The 27,860-nt window shown below is 50.0% G+C and overlaps 1 protein-coding gene across 1 annotated transcript in view; it reads right to left on the bottom strand.

The window, feature by feature from the left end:
* LOC6595338 (headcase protein) overlaps positions 1 to 27,860 on the bottom strand; it is an 80,733-nt gene that overhangs the window by 27,072 nt on the left and 25,801 nt on the right. The window contains 1 exon segment of the mRNA XM_026995219.1: positions 21,131 to 21,227. Coding sequence (XP_026851020.1) covers positions 21,131 to 21,227 — 97 coding nt within the window.

The following is a 27,860-nucleotide window of genomic DNA, read 5'->3' as shown; positions in this document are numbered from 1 at the left end:
ACCATTTTTTGCATGTACATTTCGCATATTGTTTGGCCTGGACTGGACTGGGCGGGACGGGACGGAGCGTTGGGTTCCGAACAACCTTCAGGGGGCGAGACGGGCACTGCCCCTTATCGAACATTGTAGCCCCATCCCCATCCCCATTCCCACCCAGCCCATCGGTCCGTTCCATTTGCAGATTGTACGATATATGTACATACCCTGGAATGGTACTGGAATGGGTATTATGTATATGCGGTGGCATGTCGAAAGGGAGGAAAGATCGTCTCTCTGAAGATTTAGCAATAATCGTAATGATCCAATGGCACTTTTATTACCCCTTTTTGTGGCATGCCGTAAGGGGTATCTGGGAAGTCTACTTCTTTGTCGTCTCTGAGAGCCATCGTCAGGCCGCTGCCGCAGTCTCTGATTTACTTGAGCTTAAAAAAGCAATTTACTCGCATTTTTATTACTTATGGTAAATATTGTTGGGGATTTTATGGCACTCGCATCCTTGAGAGCAGCTCAAGTTGTGGCTGATTGAACCTTATCGGTTGGACTGTTGGACGGTTGGACGGTTGGACGGACGGACGGACGGACATAATGCCATCATCAACAAGTAGAAACAGCACTGAAAATCCCCCCCAAAGGAATTTGCAGTTTGTTGCGAATTGGGTCGCAAAAAGCTCTCACAGAAAGCGAAAGATTGAGAAACAGAGATAGTGTTAGAGAGAGGGAGAGAGAGCGAGAGCGAGCGGTTCTCCATGGAATAGCCAATAAATTAAACAATGCCATGACGCAATTTGGCTATTGCTTGCCCCCTCTCTCCCTCTCTCTATATGTATCTCCATCTGTGGTTGAATTTTTATGCAAATTGAATTGTTAAAACAATAAACAGAACTACTATACTGTACGACTGCAGGCAGCAGTGCTGCTCTCTGATCATTTGCATCTCAATTGAAAGAGGAACCCAAAGAGAACAACAGGGCTTTGTTTTTGGTTACCAAGGCCGAAAGACTAGACTAGAACCGACTAGACTGGACTAATGCAGTTCCCTAATGCCCCGCTGACACGCAACCAAACAACGGATGACACACAGAGAGCGAGGGCGAGAGAGGGAAAGTGAGTGATAGATATAGATACAACCAGAGAAAGGTCTCTCATTAAATGGCAACTTTAATCTTGAAATTCCTCCAAGGGGGGCCTGGGCACTGTACGAGTAAGATATCGCCCAGCAATCAGCAATGACTCAATTCGGGGAATGATCTCATTCTCTATCGATAGTCCTATCTGCTCGGGAGATTCTCTCGATTGCCAGCGAAAGTTGGAAATTTCAAACCTTCAACTGTCTGCTGTCTTCTGGCCCTGTCCCTGCCCCTTTGCCACTCTTTAGGTTCTCATTGTCTCCCCCGCAGAAGACGATACAATTTCTGCGATAAATAAAATAAAATTATTACAGATACAGATAGCAGATACCAGATACAAAGCATGCCCCCAAAGTGGAACACACATGTGGTATGTACATATCTCGGGAACTGGGGAACCCGGGAACTGGGGAACTGGCGACTGGGGACCGGCGACTGGGGCCTGGACTGGGGGCAATTGTCTGATTTATGTTCCGACAGATATAGGCGACAAAAGAAATATGTACGCCTCGCTTGAGTTACAGCAAATGGCAGCAAAAAAGAAGTAGGACTGTAGTATGGTGCGAGTATCTGGCAGATACAACGCTACGCTCCACGCTGCACGCTCCGCTCTCCGCCTCGTGGTCGTGGCCGTGGCGATCTTCTTGGTGGCGATAGCTGAAAATTAGCTGGAAACGCGTTTACACGTGCGTCTGATGACCCAAATGTGATTATAGGGCCACTAACTAGCACAACAACCCAGTCTAGGCGCAACAGATTCCGTCTAACAAGGGGAGAGCCTCGAAAGAGGGTGGGGGGAAAGAGGGCCCCTCGTTTCTTATAAATTTCGAGATTAATTATGTCACATTATGTAATCTGATCAGCTACGTTGCGTTGCGTTGCGTTGCGTTGCGGTTGTGCCTCTTGTCAACGCATTCACCAGATCCCAGAAGATCCGAAAGACCCTCTTCAGCGAGAAGTGAGGGTCGAGGGCAGACGACACGACAGATCAATGAACAATGGGAAATGCGAACTGGGATCTCGGATCTCGGATTCGAAATGAATTCCAGTTCCACAATTCAGATTGAAACTCGGATTCAGGTAGGACACGAAAAGTGGTGCTGCGGCTTCTGCTTCTGCTTCACGAGATACTTTATCTGTGCCCCTGGCTGGTGCTGGAGCCGACATTTGGCTTTGTCTCTGCTCTGCCCGAAGCCGAGGGCCGGCCTGCGTGGAAATTTAAGACGACAAACGGAATTCGGGGCAGGTAACGACAGCCGAGGCGGCTCCTGGCTCCTGGCTCCTGGCCATACAAATTGGGGCCTGAGTTACGATATCTGCGGTCGGTACATGGATATTCGGGATATTCCGGAGGCGTGCATTGCCAATGAGGGGGCGAGCGCCGATCTGCCCGACCCACGGGGATAATTACAGGCAATATCGTATACCAATCCAATAATATCCTCCCATTCGATTGTGGAACAATCAGAAGTTGTTGTTTGTCGATGTAATGCGAGACATTCCATCGAGGAAATGGAAAAGGATGAAGGCATGTGGAATGAGGAATGAGGAATGAGGAGGAAATGCCCTGCAACCCTTTTTGAGAGGGGGGATTAGTCATCGTTAGGGAAATTATAAAAAGCAAAAAAAGATAATTCCAATTTATGGACAGCAGCAGCGAAGCTTTAATGATACCCGGGAACAGTCCCTTCCCATTCCACAGATGCCGCAAGTATCTGCTGTTCTGTCCTTCCGGTCGGGCTGCTTCTCCAGTGGCGAGTGGCGAGTCGGGACATGCCTCACGCTCTCCTGCCTCTAAGCCGCTGAGAGTTACGAGTCCTGGACAACCCTTTTGCTCCTCCGATAAATCCATTGATAAATCAAATTTCCATATCCAAAAATGGGGAAAAGAGCTTAAAATTAATTGAAATTTTCAATCCCATTACGGGAGTAGCATTAACCGGGGAATAATTGCCGCAAATTATGGCTTAAAGCGAGTGTAAAACGCAATTTGTGCGACTCCTACGCTACGGCCCGCCTTTCATTGCATTTTGAGCGGTTTTTCAGCTGAAAATACTAACATTTCGATGGCTAAATGTTTAAAGCCAAGTCTGTTAAAGGCACTGCCTCTGCCGCTGCTCTGCCTCTCCCTTCGTGCTGCTTTTGCTTGGCTTCTTGTTTGGCTTTCATTCGCAGCAGCAGACCAATGTCTGGCCAATTTAAATCCATTTTGCATTTGCATAAAGCCCAAAGGGGAGAGGGCCAACGGCAGAAGCAGCAGCGCCACCAGAAGGAAAGTGCGGTTGGCCATTTTTACTTATTTTGACTGCAACGATTTCTGAGAAGCAAGAAGGCGTCCCCAAAGGAGAGGCCAGCACAGGGCAGGCCAGGCCAGGACGGGACGGGACAGGACAGGACAGGACTCTCCCTTCCGAGGGAAGGAAAGCCAGTTGAAATGTTGTCGTTTTGCGTCATTTGCAACGACAACAGGGGCAGCAGAAGGAGCAGCAGAAGGAGCCGCAGCAATGCACTTTATCAACGACTTGCAATCTGCAAGAGGATGTCCCTGCCCCAAGAGGAGCTTTGCTCTCCGGCAGTAAAAAGTGTAAGAAAAATGTGCAAAAATATGATTATTTGCGGCGATTTATTAGCCGCCATTTAAATTCATAATTTTCAGGAAATTTCGTATGCAAAATGCGAGAATTGCAATTGCACGAAGGCTCCTTCAGGAGCAGGAACTGCAGAAGGGGAGTGGCACAGGGGCAGGGGCAGGGCGGGGGCAGGACGGGGGCAGGACGGGGGCAGGGCCTGGACACCAGCTAATCCCAGAACGACGTTCTGTCTGTCTGGGAGCTGCAGCTTAGTCCCATAATTGGCAGGATCTGAATCTCCTTGCAGCAATTAAGGCACAAAACTACCGCCTGCAAGCTACTTGCAACAGTTGCAGCCCGTGCAGGGGCACGGCCGTGCGGCAATTAAAAAACGAGTTGCCAGCAACTCGAACGTAACAAATGAGTGTCTGGGCCGGAGAGAGGATAAGTGCAACTGCAGCGGAGGCAGGGATGCAGAAGGGGGTTGCAGCCACCCCTGGCTGTTGCGGCCGCTGCGGCTGCTGCTACAGTGAGGCCTTGATAGAGGTGTCTCCGAAAGCAGTTTCCACCTCCTTTGTTTCCAAGAAGGGAGCACCCCACAAAGGGTTCAGGCAAATGGAAAAGACTTTAACTTGATTTTCCCCTTTGTTTGCTTTCGGGGCTGCCATTCATTCGGTCGTTCCTTTCGTTACTCGATGATCGCCCATTGTTCCGTCCAGATCCTGACTTCTGGAGTGACTCGAGAGGGGTTTTCGGGGTGCTCCGTGCGGATCTCGAGCCTGCGCAGTTGGCAATTGCGTCGTCTTCTATCCTCCAGCGGCTCCTTCCGCTCCTGCCGATCCTTCTGCCTCCCCTAGAACCGCTTCTGGATGAATGCGCAGTTGGTTGATCCTTCAGATTGACAGTCACATCATTCGGGAGGAAACGGGGTGACGGCTGGCGATGCGTAGTTTCCGAGGATTCCAAAGTGACAGCTCCATAAAGGACTCGACACCGCAGATAAGCCCCCGCCCGAACAATCGAATCGAGACGCAAATAGAGACGACACCAAGCCGAGGTAGTGGGGAGGGGGGATTAGAGAGCAGGGGGAGGGGCGGCGGTTTGTTCACCTTTTCAGCTCGGGCGAGCAGCGCAAACAAACAGCGGCAATAAAAGCATACAAATTCATCCATTGTTGGGCATCTCAGCCAATAAAATGTGCCCCGCTGCACATAAACCAGCAGCAGAGGCAGCAACAGAAGCTGCCACAAGAAAACAGCAGAAACAGTGGCAAGGCAGCGGCAGCGGCAGTGGCAGTGGCAGGAGAAAAAGCTAGGGGCAACGCGTCGTATGAGCAATGGAGCGCTTGCATGGGGGAGGGGGGGCTTTGGCTTTGGTGGTGCCCCCAGCAGTGCCCCAAGCAGCTGCCAACTAATAAACTTTTTGCTGCTGCTTTATGCAGCGGAACTCTGCTTCAGTCGTCATTCGCCTTCGCATTCGCAGAGGCATCCGCCAGAGAGTTTTACAACTCTTTCGGTGCAACGTGCAGCCCAGCCGTGCCCCATGTGCAACGTGTTTATTAAGCGCATTTATGCGTTGTAAATAAAAAGCCAAAATTACGCGCTCGGCAAATTGCATTCCCCGAGGAGGGGGGCAGGGACAAGGGGCGGGGGCGGGGGCGGGGGCAGAGTGACACAATTTGGTCCATAAAAGTTTTGAATGTCCGCGACGTGCGGGGACTACGGCCAGCGCAGTGTCCAAGGTGCCTCCTGGATGGGTTCTCCTAGATGGATGGCATCCATAAGATTCGAGGTAGCCAAGAAGAGAGTGCATCCGATAGATACATTTGCTTTCTTCTCCCACCTAAGGAGCCTTCTTGCAACAGAACCCGAGTCAATGGCTCGGAAGAAGGATCCACAGCAGACAGAGAGACACATAAATATATGCCACATGCAACATAATCAGAATTAAAGTTAAACAAAAGAAAAAACTCACCCAAGAACCCAAGATTTAGTACAACTTTCCCCGAAAGGGAGTGCAATGGAAAGGATGGAAAAACTCACCTGCAACGAGAGAGAGAGAGAAAGAGAGAGAGAAACATATGAAATTAATATCAATTAAAGAGGATTTTCTTGTTCTTCCGAGAGGTGGAAAATGAAATTTTAATTACACTTGCGTCCAGACACAAGCCACAAAAAGGTCAAAGGTGGAGCAAGGGAAAACCAAATAAGAGGAGCATTGGACTCAGTGAAAGTTTTTCCAGGACAGGAAAAGGACTTTCCCCAACAGACACAAACACACACAAACACATGAGCACTCACACACGCACACGTATGTACATATGGGGGTGGTCGTAACTAACATAAACTCTTTTTACTATCAAATGTTTTTGCTCCTCTCCGTGGCACCTGCATGTGGCAGGAGGAGGCGGGGCCTTTGTCTGGACTCCAGGGCGAGCGTCATAAATATCACATTTGTGGCAGACACACACGTAGAAGGAGAGAGAGAGAGAGAGAGAGAGAGAGAGAGAGAGAGAGAGAGAGAGAGAGAGCCACGCTGGTATACAAAGTCCTTCTTTCGCATTGTGTTGCATGGAACATGGCGCATTTGCCGCATTTTATGAGGTGCAAATAAAAAGTTTGCCATAAAAATTGCCATAGACATGGGGCACACGCTGTTTGGTGGAGGGAGGGGCGGGGTCTCTGGTATCCCCGTCTCCATCTCCGTCTCCGATGATGGGGCATGTGGCATGTGGCAGCAAACTAAGTAGAAAAATGCATGTCTGGCACTCTCCTCGAGTGTGTCTAACAAGCAATCGGAAACACGCCAAGGAAGTGGCAACCTCCCCCCTCCGCCCTTCGGCCGACGCCCGACGCCCCTCGCCCACCAGAACATTTTTCTTTTGCCTCGTCACTTCCTCGGGCTTTAAGAGGCGCCCCACGAGGAGTGCGGGGAGCTTTAATTAATTCGGAAAAGCTATGCTTTCCTCTGCTCTCCTCTTCTGGCAGGCACAGGTGCAGTTTCCACTCCTCTCGGAAATGCTGGAAACAATAATCCTCGACAGAGGAGCGCATTTATTATTGAACCATTCCGAGGAGGGGCCCCATGCCACATGCCTCCAGTGGAGTCTTTCTACGTGCCACGGCAGCTAAGCAGGCGGTAGCCCGAGGCAGCCTGACTCATGTGGCAAGTGGCTCTAGTGGCAAGTAGTTTCATATGTCAACGACTGCCTCCCCCTGCTGTCAAAGGAGAGGCCAAGCCAAAATTGAAATTGATTTGCAAGTTGAGCTTTGGAATATTAAATAAAAACAGAATCCTCGTGGAGTGGCTTACCACAAATGATTGCCACAAATGGAGGACACTCCCAGAGAGCGGGGCAGAGCAGAGGACTGGTCCTTCAAGAGCAGGGAATCCCCGAGTTTAATTGGCTAAGTAAATACAAGGTAATTACGAGAGGGACAAGGAGAGGGAGGAGGAGAGGGGGGGGTGAGAGGGGGTTGCCACAAATCGAATTAGTTTCGTTTACATTGGGGATTACGATGCATTAGACGATGCAACTCCACTGCGGACTGCTGCAACAGTTGCCGGACGAGGAAGGTGCTTCTCAAGAGCATAAACGCTTCTTCTCCTCCGCCCAGCGGAAGTCCCGAAGAGAGATAGCGACACGGAGGAGCGCTCCTTGTCCCTTTCTAATCGAAAAGTTGCTGCTGCAGAAACTGTCAGCGAAAGAAAGGAAATCGAAGCGAGAGTCGAGTATCCGTCGAGTCCTCTTTTATCAGAGTTTCGGAAGAGGAGGAGGGGGAGGGAATGGTCAGACTACGAACAAATTTCTTATGCACACAGCGGGTGGGTGTGGGCGGGGACTGCCACTTGCCACTTGCCACTTGCCAGTTGGCTGTTGCAAGTCTATGTCCTGTGCCCCAGACACTTGAGTCGGGTCGAGCGGCTATAAAGGTGACAATAACTTAACGAGCAATGAACCTCAGGTGCTGCCGCTGGCCCTGCCCCCTGCCACTGCCACTGCTGCTCTGACTACTGCTCTTGATGAGGCAAGTTGTTGTTGCTGCCACTGTCGACCGGCGACGCTGTTGCAGGGAAGTGCCACTAAATTGTTGAAGATAAAAGAACGGGGAACAAGCACAGGGGCAGGGGCAGTGGCAGGGGCAGCCATAGAGGAAGGACAGAGCAGCATGTGGTCAAAGCGGGTCTCCCTGCTGCCCTCTTTTTCTCTATCAGAATGTGGCCCCCCAGCAGCAGAAACTCTTCAATTTTTGGCTTTGAATACAGAATGTACTCGTATATGGGTGCACAACAGTGCGTATGATGAATGGCAGTGGAACAACCTAAGCGTTTTGCTCCTTTTGTTGATTTGCACGTGTGAGGACAAACAGGAGACAGAAGACAGAAGACAGGAGACAGAAAAACAGGAGACAACGAACCCGAGAGAACACGAGAAATGAGCTGCTGAAATGGCAATCTAAGTGACTGTCGACTCGAGACTTGAATTGGAAAGAAAAGAACATAAAGAGAGGGATGGAGGGGGGGTGGAGAGAGGAGGGGAGCAGTGCTCAAGGAGCTGTTTGCCAGATGCCAGGATAAAAGCTCAAAGGCAAACACGCATTTCACATCCACATCCCCATCCACATCGAGAAACACCCAAAAAGTACGAAATATTCAAACACAGCAAAGCAGCAGCCAGGCCCTGACTAGTACTCTCCTTCGCTGGATCCTCCATCTTCCCGGAGCTGAGGGGAACTTCCGTAGGTGTACCCTGCAAACGCTATAAATACTCAGCTCTCAAAGGGCTGCTGCAGAGACTGTCAGAGGGGAAAGGCAGGAGGGGGAATGGTAATCTCAAGGTTCACAGTCCAACGCCTCTTCTCCACAGCTGCAGCCTGCAGCCTGCAGCGGCAGGTTCATCCTCTACTTGAGAGCATTTCCCTTTATTCATTCACTCACTCAGTCAGTCATTCATTCACTCACTCATTCATTCATTCATGATGGATGCACTCAGATCGCAGGTGACGAGGCAGCGAATGCATCAAAGTGGAAGACGTCGCTCAAGTGGAAGACAGACTCGTGTGGAAAGCACGGCCCGTGCCGCAAAGGTGAGCGCCGCGGAGGGGCGGGGAGGGGAGGGGAGGGGCAAACTCATTAAAACCGCATAAAAAGTGGGCCCAGGAAGTGCTCGAACATCTAACATCCCTGACAGTGGGACGAAATGATTAATTATCGTACATCTCTGACCTTTCATGCCTTGCCCCAGCCCCTGTCCCTGCCCCTGCCTCTGCCCCTTCTTGGGGCGTCTGCCACTCTGTTGCAATTCTATCAAAAAGTCATCAAATCATCTCGATTTGAATAAATGACAAAATTTTTTGACAAAATCACTAAATTGAAAGAAGAAAAAATATAAAAAAAAAATTAATGAAATAATAAAGAAAAAACGTTGATTTTTTTCTCTCATATCAAATGATTTTTTAATAACTTTTTGTGGCCGCGAAATAAATGATTCGGACAGAAATGGGAACTGCTCCCAGGGGCTCATTAATTTTGAGCAGATCCCCTGAAGCCCCCTCCCCACCGCACACCCTCTCCCAAAGGGGGGGAAAACTGCGTGCTGTGGTGCGGGGCGGTGCGGGGTGGAGCGGGGTGGAGCGGGGTGGAGCGGTGTGGTGCACCATTGTTCTTTTTCTTCTTTCTGTGTGAAAAATCATTTAAACTTTTTTCCCAAAAGTGTTGTTGTTCGTTTTTTTAACCGCAATCCCCGACTGACATGAACATGAACCATTAATCATCGCCAAATGTAAGAGCGGCAGCACCAAAAACTTGTCACAGAGCAAAACTGTTCGCGAGGGACGTGGGAAGGACACGAGTACCCACTTCACTCCCCGTCGGAGCCCCGACAAAAACTCTCACTTTCTTCCCACAGCGCAGTGCCAGTGCAAGGCAATTAAATGGCCGTCTCTCTCTCGCTCTCTCTCTCCCGCTCATCGCTCATCGCTTATGGAGCGACTGCAGCAACTCCGCCGCCTCTGACTCATTCGCTCTCCGGCTCCCCCTCCTGCGCTGCACTCCTCTCTTGCGGAGCGATTTACTTGCAATTTTTCATTAAGCGAAATTAAAATGCAGACAGCGCCGATGCCCGAGGAGAGTAGGGGGGGAGGGGCAGGAGACGGAGGAGGACGGAGGAGGAGTGCAAAAGAGCTGCACAAAAACCAAAGCAAATAAAACACAAAACATTGAAAAATGAAAACTCAAATACAAAAAGAGACGAAGAAGACGAGCGGCGAAAGTCGAATCGGTGGACACCCTCTCGAAGGCATTGCTATGCTCTCTATTCGATTTGGTTCTCTGCGGAGAATAATCCTCCGACGAGAAATAATAATACGCTCCCACTCCAAAAGGGTATGATGTAAAAACACAAGAAAAACAGAGTAAAACGGAGAGAGGAAAGAGGAGAGAGGGAAAAAACTTGACATTAATCATTACAAGCGCAGACAAAGAGAGCCAGCGGGGAGGGAGGGCGGATTGTCGCGTGTGCAGTTTTTGTGCGAGCATATGGGATGGAGCGGGAGCGGGAGAGAGGGGAATGATGATGATTTGCAGTTGAGATAACGGTAAATGCAGCAATACCCGCACACAGTCCGTTGCCTGATGAGAGGGATTAAGTAACTGAGATAATGAGAGAGCAGAGAGCAGAGAGCAATAGAGAGGAGGAGGAGGAGGAGCAGAAGAAGGAGGAGCAGAAGAAGGAGACGCCATGATGGGTCAGAGGATACCCTGTTGGAAAAGTTCCTCAAATGAATACGTCTTCGTTCCGCAATCAACATTCCATGCAAAGGCAAAAGATTTCAAACATTCCCAGGGCCTCCACCTCTTTCCCTCGATTCATGGGGCAAACCCAGTGGCGACGCCACTCATTGGGAATTCAAGAACCCAGCCTACATTCCCACGTTCCCCCTCTCTCTCTCTCTCTGTCCCTCTCTTTCGCGTACTCTGGAGGACCTCCTCCTGACAGCAGGCGCCGTTAAGCGGAGCAATTCCAACGCCATAAAGTATACCATAAAAAGCAAAGTATTTCAAAAATAGACAAGCCTAAGCCCCACACCGCACACTGCACACCCCACTACCCCCCGGTAGACGGCAGACGGCAGACGGAGGCCAGGACCCGACGGGCGGCACGCCATTAGTCGGCACATTAGTCATGGGGGATTTCGGAGGCGCGCAAACTTTCTCGGAGGCCCCGAGCCCCGAGCTCCGGGCCGAAGCTCCTCGGAAAAGCAGGCAGCGACTGTATCTACACATGGGCTGCAAAGGACATTAAACCCGTGAGCGGCCGTGGGGGGGTGGGGAGAGCAGACTTGACGCAGGCGCTTTCTAGGCTCCGAAGCTCCTACTCAAAGCTCTTCCCCGAAGAGAGCAGGCCGGCCGGCATTTGCTTCTGTGCTCTCTCTCGCACGGCCCTGGCCCTGGAGCGGCCGTGACAATGGCCATGGCCATGGCCGTGAAGTGCTTTCCCTCTCCCTCTCTCTCTCTCTCACTCTGTTTGGATGGCTGTCCTTGTCCTTGCACTTGCCCTTGCGTAGGCGCAGGCACAAGGATACACGCTGTCCCCCACCCCCCGCCCTGCCGGTAGGAAGTGGGAGTGATGGGAGCGAGTGGGGCGGAGGGGGTGGCGAGGAGCCCGTAAATGTTAATAAACTGAAGCTGCACACTCGAGGGCGTGCGCAGGCCTATCCATTTGCCCCTCGCCTCCTCCCTGATGGCAATGCTTTTCATGCCGGGTGCTTTGACCTTGTCCTTGCACCTATCTCCCTCTGCCCCCCTATCTCTCTCTCTCTCTCTGTATCCAGGCACTGTCCTGTCTCTTTCTTTCCTTCCTTCCTTCTCGTGGGAGTTATTTGGGAAATGTGCGGCACGCAGACTTTCTGGCCCCCAAAAACCGTCTGACGCGTTTATATATTATTCAAGGCGAAGGTCGACGCCAGAGAAGGGGTCGAATGGGGAATGGGGCATGAGGGGGGATATATGCGTGGGAAAATCTGTATTTCGGGCGTGGGGGCCGGCGGGAGTAGGGGCATGCCGCACAGCAGCTTTAAGTGGGGATTTTATGGCATTGCGCTCTAGACACAATTTAATATCGAAGGAATAAAAATAATAAAAGGTGTCTGAACCTGAACCTGCTGCAGACAATAAATATAGGGGACCCCGCTCCCGGCCAATAAAGTCCCTTCCCCCCATTCCACTCCTTTAACTGTAAATATTTGATATTTAAATTTTTGGGAATAAAGTCAGAAAGAGACGAACGGAGCCGACAGCCGCTTGGCTTTGTCATAAAATTGATTGGTTTCTCTGCCTCTTCTATCCGTTTTTCAGGTTCAAAGCGCATTTCCAGACCAAGCCCCCCCCCCCCTCGCACCCCCCCTGATCCTCGCATGACAGGTGTCGGACGAACTGCTCATCGAGGCGGAGAAACAGCAGCGGCAACGGCAGCGGCAACGGCAGCTCAATCGAACGGGGTCACTGGCTGGGACAGCGCGAAAGTGGACAGCGAGCTGGGAACAGGAGGATGAGGAAGAGGAGGGAAGAGTGCAGAGTGCAGAGGTAAAGAGAAGAGCAGAAATGGAAATGAAGTTCGAGCTGCCGCTGCAGCAGCTGCTGTTATTAAAAACTTTTTGCCTAATTGGCAACTTTGTAGACAGAGTCCGAAAGAGACAGGGAGAGAGAGAGAGAGAGAGAGAGAGAGAGAGAGAGAGAGAGAGGGAAACCGCCAAAAGAGCAGAGTCAACAATAACAGAATAAGGAAGCGATGGCCGAAGTATAGGATACCCTTGGGGGGGCAATCGATTCCATATTTCCATATTTCTGGTCCAAACGAATAAGCCCTCAAAAAGAGTGTGCAAAAGCGGAGCAGAAGCCCGCGAAACATCGTTTAGGAGTCATCCAGGATGCAGGATGCTGGGGAAGCCCTGCCATTCTGTTCGGTTCCATAATGGCCAACATAAAGTGAGTTTAAGAGTCGTTATGACTGCTGCTGCCGAGGTTGCAAGTGGCAACTGCCACTAGGAGGGAGCGTGTGACGGGGAGGGGGGGAGGGGAGGGGACAGACAACTTGTTCTCTCTTTGATTTTATGGCCAGAAATTGGCAATTCCATCGCACATCGATGGCAAACAAGGATAAACCGGGAGAGCTGTTGTCGTCCTCGTGCTGTTGCATAGGAATTGGCCATAAAAAAGCTTTGGACGGGCTCATAGAAGCTCAGCATTATCGTTCGATTATTTCTCCATAAGCAGAAGCCACTCAACGATCGCCGGGATTAGATACGATTCGATTACAATAGAAAAAGGCAGGGACCAAGGCAGGATATTCCATATTCCATCCAGCTTCAGTTCGTCGCTCAGTTCAGAGGATTCTCCTCTGCTTCAATGTATCTGTATCTACAGCACTCTGTGGCAGCACTCTTCAGGTGCACAACAGAAGCACAATTAACATTTTCCATTTTCCACTTAATTGTTGCTTTGTTTATGCACTCAGCAGCCTTCTAGTTGTTGTTTTTGAGGCACACACACACACTCACACACACACACACAGACAAGCAACAGAACAACAAAAAATTACTTTGAAAAACATATTAAGCAATTTATTTTCATTAACGCAAATAAAACTAAAGACTCGAAAAAAGAAACATTAATTTGCTGCCCTCAAGCGTGACCACGCCCCCCCCCCCCCCCCCCTCCATCCTCCTTTAGACAGCAAAAATTGAAGAAAAATCACTGAAAAAATTGAATTTCTGCCACACATACGTGTGTGTCCGTGTATCTGTGTGTGTGCGTGGACATTCTCCATTGGAAAAGCGTGAAAAACAAGCGAAAAACTACACAAACGAAGTACAATTAAGCGGCGGGAAAATGCTGCATAAATCAAAGTCAAATGAAAACGAAAAACGAACATTAGAGACCGCCAGAACTAGGCGAAACTAGAGCTGAACTTTGGAGATTTATAGATCCACAATACAGAGGGGAGGGGGCAGGGGGTGTTCGGTTGTGCCTCACGTCGAGGGTGGAGAATCAGTAGCGAGACAGCGTCCGATGGATGGGAATTATGTCATCGCCAGGCGGACCGAAAGCGAAATCGATTCAATTAAAATGTGCATTTCTTTGGGGCAAAGGAGTGGGGCTCCGGTTTGGGGGGGACGGGCGCCTGAATCTCCATCTGAATCTGAGTCTGAATTACAATAATTCCCAATGCACTCGTGCGAGTGCACCGCCGTCGTTGCCTCGCCGAGGAGCGCCTTCAAATGGGGCCTGACACTTGATGATGACGATGGCTATAATGATCGTAATGAGCGCAGTGATGATCGTCATTAGGCAGGCAACGGACATTATGTCAGTCAGTCTGGCAGCTGTCATACAACGAGTCAGAGCTGTCTTTGATCCCATCTCCCCTGACCCCTCCCCCCTTCGTTCCCCGAGAGGAGCGCAACTGTTGGACTTGTCGCTTCTCGAGTTTCCAGCAAACAATCCCCGAAATTAATTCAAATAAAATAAATTACTCGTACGGAAAATACACGTACATTTTGCAGGCTGCACCTCGACCCCGTACCCGTACCCGCACCCGTACCCCATGCCCATCTTGCATCCATCTGCCCCCTTTAGTGGCAGCAGCAGTGGCACTCTCATTTGGCCAATTTCTCTCTTCCAGGCAAATGAAGCGTTAACTTCGCTAAAACAAAAAAGGCAACACACAAAAAATGGAGATACAAAACCCAACGAAAATTGCAACCCGTCGCGGTTCAGTGGCTCACACGGAACGGCGGCAGCTGCAACGGCTGCCACTGCAACATCATCGCTGCTGCAACATCGAAAATAATTCCAGGCCAGGCCTTAAAAATTTCAATTAACTTTCGAGCGAGAAAACAACTGCAAGAAATGCGGAAAATGACAGAGAAAAAAAAAAAAAAAAAAACGGATAAAAATTTAAAACAGAAGAGAAAAAACATTTAAAATGGAAATTAAGGCATTCACAATAAAATCCCTCCATTAATGCTATAAAAATAATGTTTTAATGAGTTTTCAGTCTCGTTTCCAGAGGGGATTCCACATACAGTGCGTGCCATAACTGAAGAGAAGGTATCTCGAGCAGGTCTCTTCTTTTAACAGAGCCCCAATAACCGATTACCAACCAAATCAATCGATTGCGTAAGAACTATCGTCGAATCATCATCGAAAAAGTTTTCTTTTGAAATTTCATTCCTAGACAGCCTATGGAGGGGGCAACGAGATTCATGTGGAAGCTGTGGAACGAAATGTCAGGCCATGCCACACAAGACTGACAGCAGTCTCCCCTTCCCCCCTTCCCCCCCCCCTCCCTGTATCGGATCGACCTTGCTGCACTTTTAAGCGTTTGAAACATTTTCGATTTTATGTTCATAAAGGCCTCGGAATCGTAGCCCCAGACCAGACCAGACCCAGACCCAGACACCGCTGACACCTCCATCAAAGCCAGACTTTTGTATCTGTATCTGTATCTTTGTGTGTATCTGTGCGTGTGTGTGTGCGTTCTGCGAATGCCTTTGTGTGCGATATATCTAAATGAAATCATAAAAAACTGCGACGAGACAACGTCCAACGTTTGGCGGGTGTGGGTGTGGGATTAACACTAGCCGCCACCTGGCTGAGAGAGGGACCAGAGGAGGGGGAAGAAGGGTGCCGCCTGCCCACAGGTGACACACACAGGAGGGTGGGGAGGGGCTGGAAGGGGAACTCATGCTTTTCGATGATTTTCTCACTCTGATTTTTCATTGTGAACTGTTTATTGTTGATTGTTGATTGTGAATTGTAAACAAATGCTTAATTGTTGGCAATGCAAGTGACGCGCTGCTTCTGACTCCACGAGAGAGTATCTATGTATCTGTGCATCTGTGTATCTGTGTGGGCAGTGTATGAAGTGTTTGTGCCATTTTTTAGGTTAAATACATTATTGAGTGGTACGTGAGTGTGTGTGTGTGCGTGCGAATGCTCGTTAACATCAAAAGTCAATGCATTTTAAATTTGTTTAATGCGCGCCTTTTTCGCATTTGCTTTGTCGTTGTAATTAGCGCGTTCCCCCTGAGAGAGTGCGCACAGTGGGGCGGGGGCGAACGAAAAACATACAACACATTTCTAGTGCCGCAAAACAGAAGAAAAACAAACAATACTGAAGCCTAAACATGAAAGACGGCCGTCGTAGCAGAACGCTGTCTGAATTATTATATTTCTACTCCCAAGATCCGAGGGTAAGTAGCGCCACTATCGATAGCTATCGATACATTCGATACTGGCACAATCTAAAGTTTAAGGCCCGAAGAGGGCTGCAAGCTGGAACCTCCTCCTCCTTTTTTGTATCGAAATTTTCGGCAACCTGCCCCACTGTGCGCTGTCGGGCAGGTAATCGATGCCAGAAAGTGAATATTTATTCAATATGAAATGACGAGCTGGACAGGAGACACCTCTGAAGCCTTGATATCTCTGTTGAGCTTCTCCCTCCCCACTCCCCACTCCCTCTTCATCCGCCCCTTCTCCTGCCTCTTCAGGGCTGCCATGTGTGTGTGTGTGTGTGTGCTTGCGGCAGGCAGAAAGCACCGCAAGTTCAACAACATTTCAATGTCGGTCGCTGGGTCTGCCTTCTCATCACTCTCCCTCTCACTCTCACTCACTCCCTCTCTCCCTCTCCCTCTCTCTACACGTTCTGTCATTCTTAATGTCTGTCGGAATATGTCTTCGTCTCTGTTTCTGGCTCTGTGGCTCCTCCGGTGCGGTTCCTCCTGTCTGTGGAGGAGGGACAAGGACATCGGCGCCGGCATTATCCTGTGCCTGTCTCGGGCGGCAGGCAGCAAGCAGGCGGCAAACTTAATGACGGGAAATACCAAAATCACCTACAAAAACAGGAGGGGGGGGGGGTGATGGGGTGATGGGAAAATTGAAATTAAATTTTCCACAAAATGTCATTCAAAATCTGCTGCTGCCCGAAAAGGGACCTAAGCTGTGCGGGGGTCATTGAACCCCCCAGAAAGTGGGGGCCCAGCTCTGGCTTGTTAGAAATATGGCTTTGTTCACTGCCTCGCAGGCATTTAATTAAGCTGCAAACAGAGAAAGGGACAGATGACATATGACGGAGGGGGTGCCACAGAGTGGTGGGTGGGGAGGGGGCAACATAATTATTCATTTTCATTGCGCACTTTTCGTGCCACTTGAGCAAATTTTGTGGCTCTTCTGCGGCAGCGGCTGAAGATTGCCAGCAATTTGCACCACGCAATAGATTGAAATAAATGGCACACACACGGCCAGGGGGGGACCATTGCGAGGGGAGGGGAGTTGCAACATAGCATCTGGGGGAGGCGGGGAGGGGAGCGGGTGCTCAATGTTTGTCTGTGTCCGTTGCAGCAGGGCAGTGTCTGCAACATGTTGCCATGACAATGACTGCCGACTGTCGACTGTTCGGCGCCGTCTGGCCAAATGGAAAGCGCACACAAGGATACACACAGATGTATCTGCATATCTGTGCGTGTGTGTGTGTGTGTGTGTGTGTGCATTTATAGACACACCACACAATGCATATCAAAATGCTCAGATGACAACAGCAACATCTATCTCTATCTGCCAGATGCAGCCGCCAGTGGCAACAACAGTGTGACAAAGGAGGCAGGAGGCAGGAGGCAGGCGGCAGGCGGCTGCTTCGAGTGGTACTCCCAAGTGCGTGGCGTGGCAAGTACAGAGGAAGGTGAGAAGGCACTATCCTTCCGAGGGAAAGGAAACGAAAGACAGTTACAATAAATGTCATGTTTAAGGCAGTCAAGCGACGCACATCACTCCGCCCTCCGCCCTCCGCTCTCCGCTCTCCCCTGCTCTCCCTCGTGCAACAGACAAGGCCTCAAGCCCCGAACAGACCTCGAGTTGAATCCACGCCCACCTGAGTGTGGGCGCAGAAAACGGAGAAACGAACGAAGGAGCGAAAAGTTTTGCATAAATTTGTCGCCTTTAAAGAAATTTAATATCGCGTGGAATTTTCGACTGCAGCGCCAGTCTGTCACACATGTTTGATGCATGACCCGAGTCTGTCAGGGGCAGGGGCAGGGGCACGGGCAAAGGGGTGGGGGACTGAATGTCCAGATACGAGGTTCTGCTCTGGCCAGCGTCTGCAAAAATGCTGGGCCTGCCAGTGGCGCCTATCAACGGAATTTCACGTCGTTTCATTGCAGTCCATTCTTTTGCGAGGCGGAACTAGGCCTCGCGAGCGTCGAGGGGCTCGAATAGGATATACCCTAGGATATACTTGCTTCAGCGGTGAGGCCTCGCGGGGTCCCCTACACCCCCAAACCCGACTATTACAGGGTATCTACGATTGTCGCGCTTCGGGAGGGAGAGGCACAGGCACAGGCACAGGGAGAATGTTCAGCCATCAATCTGGGAAAGTGTCGCCTGTCCAGAGTCCGCGGCGAGAAGTGTGAAAAACGGAAACCGAATCCACGAGATTCCGTCTCGGGAAATTCCCCCATCCCCCACCATCCCCCGCTGGAAATGGAGAGGGGAAATGTAATGTCAGTTCAGCAAAACGTTGAAGGCGAAAGAATGAAAAAAAAAGAGAACGATCGCAGAGCAAACAGAACGAAACAAGAGAAAACATTTATTTCCATTCAAATTTGAAATTTCAGCTCCGATTCCATTGCAGACAGAGAGGGAAAGAGAGAGAGGGAGAGCGAGAGAGAGAGACATGTGGGCAAGTGCTCATCAATCATTTATGCACGAAACTTATTTTCCTGCTTAAAAGTTTGTTTTTTGCACAAGAATTTCGTTTCGTTTCGTTTCGTTGCGGCAGCGACAAAGATTGATTGGAACATTCAAAACGAGGAGAAACCGAAACAGAAACAGAAACCGGAGCAGATCTGCTTTGAATCATCTTTTGTTTGTATGGAGAAGGGCCACGCGGCCCTTTAAAGGATTAAGGAAGGACCAGAACAACAATTAGCAGATGTGCGGATTGAATCGGAATCAGAATCGGAATCCTCGGTGCTTTGTTAATTATAATTATTGCTGATTAAAGCCCCCGTAGCCAGCGTATCCCTTTTTTATTGGATGACGCAAATCCCTCGACGGCCAGAATGTCGACAGCTGAAGAGGAGATTTCGGGGGTATCTGGGGGTCAGACGGGCCTTGGGCCATGGCCATGATATGCTGATTAAAAAATCAACGAGGCGGCTTAAAGAGCAGCGAAGGAACAACAGCAGCGGCAGCAGCAGCAACCCTTTCGGGAATCGAGTGGCAAATTGCTGGATGATTAACAAGTTGACTCGGGACTTGATTATGACGAACCGGTTCCGCGGTTCAACATTCGGCATTCCGCATCGACGGGGGTTTGGGCTTGGGCTTGGGCTTAGGAAAATCCTTCGGGCAAACAGTGGGAGATCCTGTCGGTCGGAAAACTTTCGAGCCGGCAACTTGTCCGTTGCAATGGAAAAAAGTTTCGTCTGCTCGAGCAACTTCCGCTGAATTTTTCAGTATCTGCCTGCAGTGCCCTAGCGCGGAGGGTGGACTGATTTTGAGGTCTACTTTGGAGCTTCACGTAGTCTAAGATGGTGTCTGGGCCACAGCCCATTCGGAGTGACTGTACTCAGAGATGGGATCGGCTATCGGGTATCTAGTAGTCGTTAGATTCTCGAGGCCAGATAGTGCTTCTTCCAGCCAAATCCAGGCAAATCCTAGACGGGTTTCTAGACCAAAAATTTAATACGCCAACGCTTGGCATTGCTTTGGTTCTGGTTCTGGTTCTGTTTTGGGCTTTGGGCTTTGGGGGTTGCATGGCATTTTGAATGGCATTAAATATTTATAAATTCAATACCGAATGCAATTTGGAATGCATGCCAGCGCGGCAGACTGCCAAAAAGGGAGAGGGATCCTGCCACAGCAACAACAAATTGAATTGTAAAGTTTTTAAAAGCAATTCTCTCCCAGACAATGCTCCATCTCTGCCCCTCCCCCTCTCTCTGTCTCTCCTGTGGCTCATACGCTACTCGGGAGGGGCAGGGGAATCCCAGCGTACCAGCTGCAGATACAGATACATTTGGCAGACACAAGCATTTCGGCATCCACGCAAAACATATTCAAAGCTCACTCGCAGCATTAGAGGAAGGGGAACGGGGTAGGGGAACGGGGACAGGTGGTGAGGGCACGGGTACGTGTACGAGTATTTCGGCTTTTGTTATGGTGCCCCTGCTCTGCCGTCCCTTTTCCACTTATCCGTATCCGTGTCCTGCCGTGCAATCGCTCCCTGTCTGCTCCTTATGAAATATTCAAGGCGAACTCCAAGGATTGCTGCATCCAAAGGATACACACACGTGCCCGTCCGTCTATCTGTCTGTCTGTCTGCCACATGGTTATGATTTCATGAGGCACGGTCTGCAGGCTGCGGCCTGTGGCCTGTGGCAGGATTGGACTCCCCTGCAACCGCAAATGGAGAACTTGGCCCTTGATTGCTTGCGGGGCTCGCTAATTGCCACTTGAAGCAATCTTGTGGGTGGTCCCCCGTCCCGGATCAGTCCTGAGCTCAGCCTCGGTCTCAGCCTCCTCGATGGTTCAATAGCCGCTCGAAACAAGAGACCGCAAGACCCTCAGAAACAATCGTATGAATGCAACAAAAACTACTCAGAAGAAGAAACGCCAGCGAAGCATTATCGATGGGATTTCCAAGGGGCCTATCGATCCCACTCCAACACATCATCGCAACCGCAATCGAGGCACTCTCTCCCTCTGGCATCCACCCGCCCATTCAGGAACGATCTTGCACAGCAAGCAGTATTGGGTATTGGGCCTGCAAGCAGAGCAAGCAGTCGAGTTCTGCCTGCGTTGGCATTATTATTGGAACTGTAAACAGAAAAATAATAGAAAGGGGAGGCGGGGGGTTGATTAGAAGAAGATCAGAAGGAGTACAGCTGCTGCTGCTGCTGCTGCTGCTATACGATACGCTTTCCACCGACGCTTTTCCATCGGATATGCATGGCCTTCGTTGTTGTTGTTACATTTTCTGGTCTATTTTCCTGCCACTTCCTGGAACCGCTCATGTGACTGTAAAAACAGCTTGGGCGATGAATATTTCCACTGTTTTCCCAAGAATTCTGTGTGTGAGCTTCGGACCGGAGGCTGAGACTTCCAACAACAGCTGAAAATTATCTAATCAGCCCCCCCACCGCCCTCGGTCCCCCATAACACCAGGCCGGCCATATCCAATGGCAAGTTTAGCGAATCGGGCAGATTTTTGTTGACAATTCCAAGAAAAATGAAACAAAGTTTGCAGAGCTGAGGCTTGCGGGCGAAGCGAGTGAATGAGTGAGCGAATAAGTGATTGAGTGAGTGAGTGAATGCCCGATGAATGGCTGGCTTGGGTAGCTTAGATTAAAGATACATCGTATATCTATTACTCACCTTGACTTGATAAGAATTCAAACGCGTATTCGGCAGCTTGTTGAACGCCGAGAAGTCCAAGCGACGTGAGAAGATGCCGTTGCAACCAGACGTCGAGCTGCAAAGAGGGGGACAGACAGGGAGATAGATGTAAGTAAACAGATAAGGGAGTGCGGTAAAATATGAATCAGAATGCGAAATTCCATTCGTCGAGTAAAAATTTACATTCTATGACAGCGCTCAGACGCCGGGGCGGCGGGGGGTGGGGGGTGTTGGTGGCACTGCATGTGGCAGCTGACAGGCAAAACGGAAATTGCAAGCCGTCGGAGGGGCAAGGCGAGGGGGGCGAGTGAGTTATGATAAGGATTTGGCCCTCCCCCTATATATGTGTACGTAGTGCCGGCTTAGGCCACGTACTGGCTGCTCTCCAATGGTTTCCCCTCTGACTAATCGAATCGCAGTCGAACTTATGTAAATCGAATGCCATGCAACAGTCAAACCGGTGCACCGGTGGGGAGATCCGTACTCTATTCCCCTCGTGGCAGTTCCACTGTACTGTCTGTATTCCACTTGTAGAACTTACGTGACTTTCGAGTTCCCTTTGGATCGACACACCGCGCTCTTCCATTTTCATTTCACTTCCCCACCCCTCTCTCTCATGCTTTCTCTTTCTTCGGCTCTTACGTCATCCGCCAGATACAAATATTAAAACAAAAGCAACAAGTAATCCGTGAAAGCCTTAAGAGCTTAAGAAACAACAAACGGAACGGCCAAAAAATGCATAAAATTCAAACGAATAAAATTGAAAATAATTCCCCCAAGCGGAGTTCTGCCTCTCCCTCTTTGGTTGTGGCACGTGGTACCGAGAATTTCTTATAAATATTATTGTACCCTTAGCCAGAGGGCATTACGATTATGGCGATAGATCGAATTGGTGGATTACTTCGGAATACTTTGATCCGATCTTCTAGGGTATCAAAATCGTCGGTGCTCTGCCTACAGTCGAAAAGAGCAAATAAAGTTATCAACAAAAAGCCCAACAAAGAAAAAAAAACCAAAACAAAAGCAAAAACGAAAGCAAACAAAAAATGTGAAAAAAAAGACTGCAAAAACGAAACAAACAGCAACAACAAAAGCCAGAAGAAAGAGAGCAAAAAACAAGAAACAACAAGAGACAAAAAGAATGAAAAAATAAAAAAAAAAAATGAAAAAAACAGTCGATGTTGTTGTTGTCGCCGTCCCACAGGCTGACCTTGACATTGAATAGATTTTATTTTGTGTGTTTCTCTCTCTTTCTCGAGTTTTTCTTTTCTTTTTTTAATTTTAATTTTAATTTTATTTACTTTTGCAGCGCTCCCTCTCTCGCTCGCTCTCTCCTTGGGCAGTCTTATCAGCTGGCCGCGGGGGGGGCTTGTGGGGGGAGGGGCCTGCCATTAGCTCATGAGGAATTCCGACTTATCTGCTAGAAAATTATAAATTAAACGAAATAAAGCACTTGGAAAACACTCGCCATCGCAGGCACTCTGTGCACCCTTCCCGAGAGAGTCTTTCCAACCGTATACAGGGTATGTCTATATCTACATATATGTAGATCGACCTGTTGCTTCCGTCTATTCCTTGAGGGTATTACACACGTCGCCCTATTCGTCGCCCTCTCATTCGCTGGTTCCTTGCTTTAGGGACCATACAAATGTTATAATACGTTATTCATTTGCACCTTTGCTTCGTTCTGATTATATAACACAAACAAACGGCAGACCCGCTGTCTCGTCCCCCCACCGTCTCACCCGCGCACCCCTTCCCCCTCCCTCCGGCGATTAGTCATTCCGACTAATCGGCTAAACAGCAAACGACAGCGGAACCGAGCGAAATTCGTAAATATCTTTTCTGAAACAATTACAGGGCGGGGCGGGGCGGGGCCGTGGCAGATCTTCAAGTGAGTGGAACAAAAAGGTTAATTAACAGCCACCCACTGCTCTCCGTTCGCCCCCTCCCTCCCGGCAAGACTCTGCTAATTTAGGGAATATGAATTATAATTTGGATCCAATACGATCCGATCCGATCCGATCCGCAGCTGGCCCGCTCGGTGCGATCTTTATTGTTTGCTTATTGATCCGATCCGATCCGATCGATCCCCCACCAGCCACCACTCCAGACCGAGATGTGCCCGACGGCCAATGAATTTTAATGGCCCAAATGCTATGCCTTGCCATTCTCCCATTCCCCATTCCCATTATTGCTCTTTTTTGGCCCGAACACTTGGGCGAGTGTCTGTCCCGGATCAGAAGTGGTTCCCATTTGTACACTCCGATACCCTTCTTTGGGGCGCAGATGGAGCGATTAGGGGCAGACGTGATCCCATCAAATCTTACGATCGTAGAATGAATCATGTATGAATCATATGTATATCCACTGATAAGAAGGAACCCATTCTTGCTATTCCTGCCTCATATTTCACTTATTGTGGTATCTACCCGCTCCGCAGACTCTCATCTCAGCCGTGCCTCAGCTTTTTCGATTCGCGAGTCACACATCCGCCTCCTGTCAATCCCCTAGACCGCCCCCCACCCCCTTTGGCCGATAGCTGTCATTGGAACAATCAGTCAGCATTCGATTGGTCCGTGGTCAGTGTTCTTCCTGTCCGACTGCGGGTTCGCCTTTGCCTGAGATCTGAATGGAACGTTGGAGGAGCGGGGAGCGGCGGCGGGAGCTCTGTAATTTATAGGCGGCTTCGCTTCCGTCCGTCGCTGTCAGAGCGAGCTCCGAGCGAAGACAAAGGCGGGGCGGAATCCGAATCGGAATCGGAATACCAAACATCACCCCATGTTCAGCGCGGAGTGGAGAGTGGGGAGTGTGGAGAGGGGAGTGCGGTTCCGAGCAGCTGACTTTGACCTTGGTTTGGCCGAAAACAAGCCAACTTGTTATGCGGCCTGGTGTGGAGCAGGGAGCATACCCTCTACGAAGACGGGTCTGTGGTGTGGGCACCAGATGGAGCTCTACTTCTGGCTCTGGAGAGGCTCCAGAGGGTGTCCGTCGGTCGATTACTCCCCGGAGCCATGGCTTCTGATTGTGTTTGCCTTCCGCTGTGTGTACTTTTCCTGTTTTGGCCCTAATTTCACACTAATTTGTAAATTTGCTTTTAATGCCAAAGACAAAGACAGAGCCAAAGACCGAAAGACAAAAAGAGGAGAAGAAACCGAAACCGAAGCCCGAAAAGAGCAAAGTTCCGAGCAAATTGTTTGTCCAACGCGAAATACTTGTGGACGTTCCAGTATCTACCGCCCCCCTCCCCCCCCCCCCTCGGAGAGGAGTACGAAAATAAATTGGTGGCAATCAGAACTACGAACGGAATACCAAGGGAGGGGGGAGGGGTGGTCGGGGGGAGTCCCCTCCATAGATAAATCCACCAATCACTTCATTCCGGGGCAATTTTCAATCACGTGCTAAGTGCTGCCAGACGGAGAGTCGATTTGTCTGCCACGTTAGCATGCAGCACGAATCGGAATCGGAATCGGCAGCCCGACGGAGCCTGATTTGTGCGCTGCATAATTTTTCGTGCCACAAAGCAGGGCGGCGGTGGGGGGGAGGGAGTCACTCCATCAAGTGGCAAACTATTTGCCCTATCACGTACAGATTAAAAATGTGAAATGTTTCAATTTCCATTGCATCGGTACGAGTCTTGCCACACAATACTCGACTCTGGGACCCTGCGACTCTGGAGCGGGCCTTGTGTCCCCTCCAGACCCCCAGCAGAGCCCCCTCCCCTCGGACTTATGTAAATTCATTTGCGGTGACTTTGCTTTGGCGCCCAATTAGTTTAATTTATGCAAATATACAGCGCGCTCCATTGACAGTGCGTGTCAAAACTATAAGCCAGTGGGAGGCACAGTTCAAGGCGATGTTGGGGGGAGGATGGATGCCAGTCCAATCGAGGGGCAATCGCATAGATGTATCTGGAATCTGCCCGCTCTGGCGGTGACTTATCTCGATGAAACCCACTGTCCCTCTGCAGTGGTCATATTTCGAGGCGTCTATTAATAGATTCGCCAGCTGTTGCCGCGCCAACAATCGAAAGTGTATCGGATTCGATGGCTCTGATGTTTGTCCAAACTTTGACTCGGATTCCGCTTCGGTCGCCTCGATCGCTTCGCCCCTGATTTGCATTTGAATGCAGATCTCGACGAGGTTTCGTCTTCCGCCTCGTCGTCGTCGTCGTGGCCTCCAATCCACTCCGAGCCCCATCCACTCGAGTCCCAGCCAAATGTCGCCGGCAATCGAGCAATCGACAGACAGAAATTCTGGGCGCCGCCGCCACTTGCCATTTTCTGTGTGACTCCTCGAGCTCCTCTTTCCGCCCCACCGACTGTCCCGCGGGTGGGGGGAGATTTGTATTTCTGATAATTTGATTATTATTATTATTATTATTGTTGTTGTTGTTGTTGTTGGCGGGGGGAGGGGGGGATGGGGGACTGCCACACCTTGCCATAAATTAGACGTTGCCCAAAATGCGAGACAAATGCAAAAGTGGCCACAAAAAGTAAATAGACGAGCGATACACAGGCGGTACACTGTTTTCGTGCATCACGTTTTTCCCATAAATAACTGTGGGCCATGCCTCCCCCCCCCCATGCCCCCCTCCTGCCTCTTGCCACCGAAAACACCTTTTTTATTGCAGAAAATCAATTTTAAATATTACCAAAATAAGTGTATGACTTTTGTGGCTGCGGCTGCGGCTGCTTCTGGTTATTGATTAAATTTGCCACCTCCCCGGGCAACCTGCCACATGCCCCGCCCCTTCATTTGTCTGATTGAACTATTCCCGGCACACAGCAACAACAAAAACTGCAGTGGGCCAGGCCAACAGACAGACATTTCGGCCAATTTTTAAGGCGAAAGACAAAGAAAAGATAAATCAATGCAAATAAGAGATTGGCGAGAAAAAGGAGGGCTAAGTGGGAGAGTGGAGACGGGGAGGGGGGAGACTGGGGAGGGGAGCTGCCAAAATCTGAAATGGCAAAGTTTGGAAACCACCGCCAGGGAAAACCATCAATTCGAAATGGGTTTCCATCTCCAAAGTCCATCAAGATTTTACTTTCATTTTTTCCTTCAGCACCCCTCCCCCATCCCCTTGCCACCCGTCCCGCCTGGTCAGTGGGTGCGGCGGTCGGTCTTCGATCTGTTCCCATCGCAGTGGCAGGATCCCCGAAAACAAGCCACGCACCCAACAATCCGTTCAGTGAGAAAATCCAAAACCTAATCGAATTTTTCTTATCGCTTTTCCAAATTAACAACGCGACTCCCGTGGGGTGGGGTAGGGGGGTGGACTGAGAAGGGAGCGGCACATGCAAATGTATTTTCATGTTGGGGTCCCCGGCCCCCGGCCCCCCGTTCCCCCAACAAACAAATTACGAAATACATATATGAAATGCGATACCGCGATCTCCACTGCACTCCCCTAGAGGGAGGTACAGTGGAGACTCGAAAAGAGGAAGCACATCCCATGCGCTGGCTTGGCATCACTCGAAGAACGGCTGGGGGATTCCGCATACTGGTCGCCCACTGTACTGGAATCTCTACTGAAACTGACCCGCGAATCGGAGGCACTCAATCGGAAATCGGGAACCGGGAACCGGGAATGGGGAATCGGGAGGCAGAGTGCAAAGTGATTAATGGATGCCAAGTATTTAAAACATTTTCCAGCTCTCAACCGCTTTTCCATGAACTGTTGCTGTTATTAATTGTTGTTGTTGATGCCTTTAAACGGCAACTAAAACTAAACGGGTTACTAGCCTCCGCCTCCGCCCCCTCCACCGCCCCCGCGTTCGCCCCCGGACTCCGTGCCATCATCGTACGGCAGTATCGCATCTGTTCGATCTCCCGAAACGATCTCGAATTGCAGTCGCTAGTCGCGAGTGGAATTAAACTTTTAGCCAAAGTTAATTGCGCAAATTTGGCCAAGAGGCAGCCAGGGAGGGGGGAGGGGGGCAGAGTACTGTGATTTAATCCATGGAAATCGCAAATGTTAATCATGTGGGTTGTGTCTGGTGGCAGCAAACAAATGAAGAAACCGACCTGCTCGTACGAGCACTCGTAAACCCATTTATTGCCACACATTCGATGCCCTGCCACTGCCACTTGGACTGCCACTGGGACTGCCACTGGGACCGCCACTGGCACTGGCATGACCCAAAGTACGAGATACGAAGCTGGCGAATTAATTAATAAAATACTCGCACAAAGCGGAGAGAAAAACAAGAAACAAATCGAATCGGAGTGAGCCCAAACAATGCTGAGCTAATTAAGGCAGCGGGCCGCCCATGGAACCAGCAGCAACAAAGGCCAGCCCGACCCGCAGACCGACCCACATGCAAGCTGTGGCCAGAGGATACTCGACCATGGCGATGCCCATTAGTCCGTCGGGCAATGGGGACACCTGTCCCATGGCGAGGGGGAAGTGATCCCGGCTGAAATATGCCAGAAATTCCAATGAGAGTCGGTTGCCAGGTGGGTAATACCCCCATCTAGGACCTGAGCGCAAACCATTTCCCTTTTCAATCTGTTACATAGATCACCACAAATCGGGGACACCCTAGAACTCTCGCAGTACCCTGTGGCGTGGCGTGGAGTGGAGTGGAGTGGAGTGGGAAAAACTATTGCACTTGAAGCGCAACGTGAAAACATAAATCATGGCTTTAAGTCGTTTTACAGCAATTCCGATTCAGATTCCGATTCGGAATTCAAAGCAAAGGCC

The sequence above is a fragment of the Drosophila persimilis genome, unplaced genomic scaffold, assembly GCF_003286085.1.
Source record: "Drosophila persimilis strain 14011-0111.01,24,50 unplaced genomic scaffold, DperRS2 tig00000000-arrow-pilon, whole genome shotgun sequence".
In the NCBI taxonomy this organism is placed as follows: Eukaryota; Metazoa; Arthropoda; class Insecta; order Diptera; family Drosophilidae; genus Drosophila; species Drosophila persimilis.
Note: the sequence above shows the minus strand (reverse complement) of the source record. Positions and strands in the feature narration are given on the sequence as shown.